This window comes from Amblyomma americanum, chromosome 1 (genome assembly GCF_052857255.1).
Source record: "Amblyomma americanum isolate KBUSLIRL-KWMA chromosome 1, ASM5285725v1, whole genome shotgun sequence".
In the NCBI taxonomy this organism is placed as follows: Eukaryota; Metazoa; Arthropoda; class Arachnida; order Ixodida; family Ixodidae; genus Amblyomma; species Amblyomma americanum.
In genome coordinates this window covers 139,680,197-139,687,597 of record NC_135497.1, presented here as the reverse complement: position 1 = coordinate 139,687,597, position 7,401 = coordinate 139,680,197, and the positions used below count along the sequence as shown (strand labels likewise).

The window sequence follows — 7,401 nt, the reverse complement described above, 5'->3', positions numbered from 1 at the left end:
CAAACTTAATCTGTGGTGGCTTTGACAGCACAGCCAGCTACTGCACTTTTGAACAGAATCATTTTGAGAAGGGTGTGCTGTGCAACACTAGCCTAGTATGCCATTGTTTCCTTGATCCAAACTTGTACTGTTCAGGTGAAAGAAACGTAAGCTTTCTCAGTCAGTGTTCGCTCTATGTTGTTTTGCATATTTGCAGCTGAATAGCAACGATGTAAACAGTAGCCAGAAAACAATTAATGCGACATTGGTCCCAGTGCTTGTAGATGCTTAGTTCACATAAGCAGCATTAAGTTTTCAGCATGTCAGTGAATCAGTGGGTAACTGTAAAAAGTTTGCTACTTCATACCTAGGCCTGAAAACCACCACTGTACCCTACACTGTAGTGCACAATGTTGGTTTCTGTGGGCATTTACTAGCAAGGATTACAGCCTTGCAAAATCGGACGTTAGCGTTACCGTTGGCGCTGAGGCATAGCGTGCTTTGTACCCCCGCACGGTGCGGGCACAAAACGCGGTCTATCCGCATCATTGTGCCCCTTTAGGTTGAAAACGTACCACTGAGTAGATTGAGCGATAAATCTAGATAGGTAAGCGCCACACCAATACCTAGGTCTGAACGGACACAAGACAAGCACCCGATTACATGTAGGCTGCGCCAGAATGCGGCTGTTTAATCGCAGTGGGTCAAAGAAAGAAGTGGGGCTGAAGCTCGCCTAGCTGCGGGACTGCTTCTCGCGTTCCTTTTCCTTCTTTGTCGCCTCCAGCTTGGCCTCCTCCTCTTCGTGCTTCTTAATGAGCTTCTCGACTTCAGACTGGTGCAGGATGTTGACGCGCGTTTTGTTACGCTTCATGTCTCTAGTGAGGGTGGCCATCTCCAGCTTGTCAGAAGTGAGCTTAGTCATGTCGAGCGTCTTGCTAAGCACTTTAATGGCCAGCGCCAGAGCATCCTTCAGTGTCGTCTCGTTCTCCTTGTACTCCTGCTTGAGGATGGACACAGCAGCCGCGCTGTTATTGCCGATGCAGGTCGCCTTCCAGCCGCTGTAGTTGCCGCTTGGGTCCGACTGGTAGAGCTGGTAGCCGTAATGCTTGTCCCAGCCCATGTACAGGATTGAGACGCCAAACGGACGCTTACCCCCATACTGAGTGTAAGCTTGCTTCAGGTCACAGAGCCAGCTGACAAGGCGCTCACAAGGGATGGATTCGCCGTACTGGAGCAGGTAACGCTGAGCAATCTGGCGCAGTTCGTTGGTGAGCACGTTCGCGTCAGAGGTGATACCGGCAACACTGCAAGCCATGTCGTCATGCAGCTTGTAGATCTTTTCTGCAGTAAACACTTCGTCCAACAGCTTGTTGGTGTTCCTTCGCTCAGCGGCCAGCAAGATACCGTCGGAGGCCAAGATGCCAAGGCAGGTGCCGGCGTGACCGATCGCTTCCATCGCATACTCCACTTGGTAGAGCCTGCCTTCAGGACTGAATATGGTCGTCCTAGAATCATAGCGGCGTGCCATTGCGAACACAAAGTTCAAGACTCACTGTGCAGCACGTAGAACCAACAGCAAAAATCGCCGCGCTAGTGACTTGCAAATCTTCGCCGTAAGCGTCCACAACCAGCGTCACTGAGAAACTGACACAAGCCAAAGCCACCACGGCGCAGTGACGTATTTAGTAAGTCTGTTGCGAAACCTCCTTTTGTAATAAGTTGCTTTTAAACATTTTATTTGTTTGCACAATGTTTACGTGACAAATGGTGGAATTTTAGATATTTAATGAGTGATTATTATTTTTCAAAATTAGTGACACAAAATTTTACAAAACCCATAATTAAGGAATTGGACCGCATAATTAAGCAAAACAGAAAAAAAAATAATTTACGTTTGTGTCTTTGGTTAGGATCAATTTTTTTATTCGAATGACAGTTTTGAATACGCTGATGCCGCTGCTGTTGTTAACGGGTCGTTGGGTCGTGCAGGTAGTTTCGTGGGCTTTCTCGCTCCCGATTTGATTGTCGGGGTGTGCCTTAAAAACTTAATTCATGAATGTATTTAACTTAAGGCCATTTTTGAAGAGATAAGATGGCCTGTAGTAACTACGAGGTGTCTACTGCTACTCTGAGCTTCCTTCAGAAAATATCTAAAGCATGTAATGCAATATCACTGCCAGTTGCACGTTGCTTAAGGTTAGTGCATCATACGTGTGTTGCATTGTTTTGATGTCGGAAGCCTTGCGGCCAGCTAGTTATACAGTTGTTTATTTAGGGGCATTCTTATTATAGCAATAATTACAAACGCACTAATTAATTGTGTTGCGTGGCTGCCTACAAACCGCTTGACGTGGTGTGAGGATGCAAGGAAAAGTGCACTTTCTTACATAGGTGTGCCTGCTAGCGATTGTCATTTCACTAATTCCTGCTGTGCTAACACGTTGATGTCTTAAACCTCCTTTACTGCGCATAGTGTAATATTGGTGCCCACACATGCCTGTGGGCAGTAACTTATTGGAAAGGAAAGCTGCCTAAATGATATTTAGCTTTTTTTTTCTGGAATTTTTTTATAATAGTGTGAATTATTCATTTGTTCAGCTACCGTCTCATGGAATGCAGTGAACATAGAAGTAAGTACTTTTAGTTTTCGATTTTTTAAACATCACTCTCCTGCCTGAAGCCTTACTCGAGACCCTGCTTTTTGCCTAGGCATAGGGGAAAAAGGCTGCCCGACGAAGTGCGAAAGTTGTGGCATTGCATGGGATCCATCCAGCGTCAAGATGCGTACAAAATCCAGGCCTGTGTTGCGACGGAACATGAGGAAGCTGTTTGCCAAGGAACAGCACAGGCCGTGGCTGCTCACATCGAAACAGAAGAAGCAACTGAAGAGTTTTAGGCGTGCAACAACAATGCTGGTTAGTGGCAATCTTAAGCACGAGCATTTTAAATGATTCCACTTTATGTTTGATATGTATGTGCCTAATTAGTCTGACATTATGGAATACTTCAGCACTGCATTATTTGGCACCTGGTGATCTATGACAGAAAGCCTGGAAACTTCAGGCCATCCTATATATACATGACTTGTGCTGATGTCACAGGGGCGACCATGTTTGAAACCAGAACTGCAATGAGAATGTCCGTGTTTTTCTGATCTGCTTACTGCCACCTGCTCCAACTTGCGCTGCAGAAGCTATGCTCTGCACTCCATCATAGCACCCATGATGTCGCATGCCACCATTGCATGGGACGTCAGGCGCGTGACCCCTGGTTAGGTGTAGGAGGAAGTAATAGTTATTTACAATGCTAACTGCAATCTTGCATTGATTAGGGATTATTTTTAAAAACAGTGTATCTTGCTTACCTTGCTGTGACACAAAAAATTAATCGGCAAGTTTGCTGCACTGTGTCCACACAGCTGCTTTTGATTTTGATTGAGTTGACGAGTATCATAAGCAATCTGCAGCAGCTTGTACGCCTACCACACAAGTGAACATTATGAGTATGGTTTGTGCAAGAAAAGGTATCAGAGTAGAGAGCACAGGAGGTTTCAGCTCTGAAGTCATGACCCATGATCTTAACACTTTGTTTCATTTGGGGGCTAAGGCTTTGACAGTAACAATTATATGAAGGTAAGAAGGAATGGGGACAGCACAAGCTTTTCTACCATAGTTGGTGTGGATCCAAGGTACTACACACATTAAATGTGCCTTAAGGTGTTCATATTTGAGTCTTGAGTTCAGAAACTACTGGGAAAGCACATTTTTGGTTTGGTAAATTGCTTGTTAGCTTTAATTTCACTAAAATAGCTCATGCTACTCTGAAGTGCTTTCCTTGCAATCCTGTGTTTCATATGCAAGGAGCAAAATGAGCAGCAATTTTATCTAAGACGTCATTTATCATTTTTTAGGAGGCGCATATTCTTAAAATGTTGGTGTGTAAGTTTTGTCTTCTACTTGACTTATACACCATCTTTTCTGCTGAAAAGTTATAAATAGGGCATGAAGCATATACATAAACATCTTAATCTGTATTATGTTCACTGTGATTGTTCTGTGATCTGGAACAGGGCTTCCCTCCAACAAAGGAGGAGCTTCATTATGGAAAAATAAGCAGTCCCTAGCTCTAGCCACACTTGAAAAGAACCATTGCTGACCCATCATGGTTGTGCTATACTAACGAATCATCTTATTAAACACCCCTTTTATATACATGCACGCATGTGTCCGCATGCATAAAACAGCTCGTTGAGTTTGTGAAAAAGCAGCATTTAGCACTCCTGCGAGCTGGGGACTTGCCCTGCAGATGATGTAGGGCTGTTGCAAGTGAATTGCTATCAGTGCAGTGTGCACATCTTTTGTTTGCCGCTTGTGCTATTTCATGCTACAACTATGAAACCATTGGGGCAAGACACCCTCCTACTGAAGAAAGCTCCCCACCTTTGGTTTTAAGCTCTGATGTGGTGTTGTCAAAATGCTCACTAAGTTCACATCTAAAACTAGTTTTGTAGATGTGCAGCTGCAACAGCTGTGGCTGTTGTGCAGAAATATGGAATTAATGTTGTGGTTGTTTTATACAGATATTTGTTTTGCATTTGTTCATGAATATTCCATTTAAAGTACATTAGGCTAACAAGCATAGAATATTATATTGAAGCATCAAAGCACCTTTATGCAAATTTGGACATGGTGAAGATATCCTCAATTTGTGTTGGCAGAAGCTTTACAGATGGGTGCCTGCCAGTTGCACCCGGCTGGTGTTCTTGTTATTACATGGTGACTCCTTGGCTGCTGGTGAGAGTAAATATGCCAAAAATTTGAGTTTACTGGTGTGCTATCAAGAGATCAGAGTTTCTAATGATGACCGTATTCACTGGCAACTCTTGGCATGTGGTACTGAAAGGTGGCATTTAACTGCTATAGTCCCTCTTGGAATGCTGCTGACTGTACATATTACATGCTCTTTTTTTGTTTGAAAAGGTGTTTTTGTGCAGAGTGTGTGGCAAAAAGGTTGAGCAGCCGTGTCCAAAAGACCTAAAGAAGCAATCATCAAAGGCCAGTTCGAACACACTGTTCTGCAACAAGCCGGTCTCTACAACAAGGTGATGAATTTAAAATTGCTAAATACCCACATGTTATCCAGTTTCATTTCAAAATTCTGGATCGCAGTCGGGTTTTTGTATGGCGTATCCTGCATTGTAATGTACTGTACTTATTTGAGGCATCCATTAAACTGTGATACAGCTAATACAGAACAGTACACCATCCGTAGAATTTAAGTAACGTTGAGAATGCATAGCTTGTTTTCAAAGTAAAGGCTGGCGGAAGCTGATGACATTTGCTGACTAGGAGTATGGCATCTTTCTAGAGGAAGTTAGGTAGAAGGCTTGCTAGCAGCACTGTAGCACTTAGGGTGCATTCATGCATATTCAATTCGTATGTTATTTGCAGTAAAATTGGCTGAGAAAGCAAGTTTAGTTGCATCATGACATAGATGCAATGAGGTGTGGCTGACCTGTTTGATATCAGCACACACGCACATACCTCTTCGCACTTTTGGCAAAGGGTGTTAACAAGCTGTTGCATTTGAAGTTTCTGAAATAATCTTGCCCTATTTTAGTGTTTCTTTCAATTCCTTATCATCCTTTATGGCCTATTCTGTGTTACAGTAGGTTCTTTTGCACTGTTTAAAGTGAAATGTCAAAGCTTTTCATTACATTTATTTTACCTTCATAGCTTTCGCATTACAGAAAGCTTTGGAACAAAAGAAAATGCACTGTCAGAGGAAGGTGTTTTGTCAAGGATGTGCACTGTCAAAGGCATTGCTGTACTAGGCCAGGTTTTATAGTGAACTATTGTATTGGTAATATAGAAGCACCATCGTGACCATCCGTGCCATGGCCCCGCCACCTAACTAATAAAACGACAAGGTGAAGATAGATTCTGCACTGCCCCAGCCGGATTGCATCTGCATTGCTTTTTTGTGCTCCAGCAGCAATGCTTCCTGATGCCAGAGTGCCAGACTGTATTATCATAGTATTCTGTAAATACATCCAAAGTGCGTCATGCTGCCTTGCTGGGTTAGGAGCATTGATGTACAAGGCCAGATTTTATACTGAACTCTTGTATTCTTCAAAAACATAAGTGCTGAATGCTGCTTGATCCTGCTGCTTTTCCTGTAAATTGAACAACAAGCAATAACTACTGCTCTTGTTCCTCTTTCAGCAAAAAGAAGCCGATTTCAAGCCCAGCACATGTGCTGCTAAAAAAGAGGAAGGAAGAAAAATGTGTAGTGCCAGACCCACAAAAGGAAACTGCCTCTGTCAAACGCAACAGAAGTTTGTTGAAACGTGTCCTCATTGAGGAGGACACACGAAAAACAAGCAGTGGAGGGCTACATAGCTTTCTGTCTTCTCTTTGATTCCTAACTTTTATAAATCTTTCAGTTGTTGCAAGGGCTTCTGCTAGTAAAGACTTATGGAAAATGCAGCTGAGTTGTGATTGTCTTGAGGTGAACCCACTGTTGCTGCATGGATCTCCTTAGTATAGTGTTGCCGTTTACTGGTAGCCTCAGGGCAATTAATATTGCTGGTACTTGTGAAGATGTTACGTTGTGGACTTTGCATGAGACTTGTGGCTGAATGAGTTCTGCAGCAACAGCTGTGTATAGCACTTTCTCTGTGTGAAGTGATGCCTATGGCAGAATATTTTTAACTGAAAACTCCTCTGTTTATGTATGTGCTTGCCAGTAAAAGTTATCTAGGTAGGCCAGGGAGTGGACATTCTAAAGAATGTGCCTTGTGTGATGTGATTCATTTGGGCTCTGTCATGACGGGGATGGGGAAGTGCAGTGCAGCTTTTGTCACTTATCCGCCATCATGGGAGCAAGAACTCCAGAAGTCTCTGCATTTATATTCAGTCATAGCACCATGTGCAGTAAATTACCTATTATATAAGCTGTGGCACAAGTTTTATGTGTACGAACAATTTGTTTCAACATAATGTCTTTCTTGGCTCAAAACCAATTTTTAATGTTATTTGTAGCTTCAAATTTGGTCAGTCTCTGGTCGACTTAAGAGTACAAAAATGCTCCTTCACTGCTGCTGGCATCCTGTACATTATGAAGTTGGTAGTTCATTTTAATTTTTATATTGCGGTATAAGCCAGAAGGGTTCGACAAGTTTTTCCTTGTGGGCTGCACCTTTTTTACTAATTGGTGGAAATAGAAGGTGGTACACCTGCCATGAAAAGTTTATGGTAAGCGGCTTTGTAGGCTGAGTTTTGCTTCTTTGCATCTGAAGTGTATTGCTCAAGATTTAATGATTCACTGTGTAATCCGCACAACTGCAGTGAGGCTGGATGTTTCTCTTTCATGATGCATGGAAAAATAGCAATGAAATTTGATTTTTTCACTGATGTTACT

At 42.8% G+C, this 7,401-nt stretch overlaps 2 protein-coding genes across 3 annotated transcripts; one reads left to right on the top strand and one right to left on the bottom strand.

The window, feature by feature from the left end:
* Nucleotides 1-638: 638 nt before the first annotated feature.
* Prosalpha3 (proteasome alpha3 subunit) lies at nucleotides 639-1,648 on the bottom strand. Its single transcript, XM_077647026.1, has one exon. The coding sequence runs from the start codon at nucleotides 1,505-1,507 to the stop codon at nucleotides 713-715; it is 795 nt and encodes a 264-aa protein (XP_077503152.1). The 5' UTR covers nucleotides 1,508-1,648; the 3' UTR covers nucleotides 639-712.
* A 298-nt stretch (nucleotides 1,649-1,946) lies between these two features.
* Nucleotides 1,947-6,467, top strand: LOC144113744 (uncharacterized). 2 transcript variants are annotated; one of them, XM_077647037.1, is made up of 5 exons: nucleotides 1,947-2,175; nucleotides 2,578-2,609; nucleotides 2,689-2,894; nucleotides 4,959-5,080; nucleotides 6,204-6,467. In XM_077647037.1, the coding sequence occupies exons 1-5, from the start codon at nucleotides 2,072-2,074 to the stop codon at nucleotides 6,397-6,399; spliced, it is 660 nt and encodes a 219-aa protein (XP_077503163.1). In that variant the 5' UTR covers nucleotides 1,947-2,071; the 3' UTR covers nucleotides 6,400-6,467. The 2 variants fall into 2 exon arrangements, with proteins under 2 accessions (XP_077503163.1, XP_077503164.1); XM_077647038.1 differs by having other exon boundaries at nucleotides 1,948-1,968.
* The last annotated feature ends 934 nt before the right edge of the window (nucleotides 6,468-7,401 follow it).

Bases quoted from the DNA above. Each gene is read 5' to 3' on its own strand.
- Prosalpha3 (XM_077647026.1), bottom strand. From the start codon at position 1,507: ATGGCACGCCGCTATGATTCTAGGACGACCATATTCAGTCCTGAAGGC.
- LOC144113744 (XM_077647037.1), top strand. From the start codon at position 2,072: ATGGCCTGTAGTAACTACGAGGTGTCTACTGCTACTCTGAGCTTCCTT. The intron at 2,176-2,577 runs GTTAGTGCATCA...TCATTTGTTCAG, and splicing joins CCAGTTGCACGTTGCTTAAG to CTACCGTCTCATGGAATGCA. The intron at 2,895-4,958 runs GTTAGTGGCAAT...TTGTTTGAAAAG, and splicing joins GGCGTGCAACAACAATGCTG to GTGTTTTTGTGCAGAGTGTG.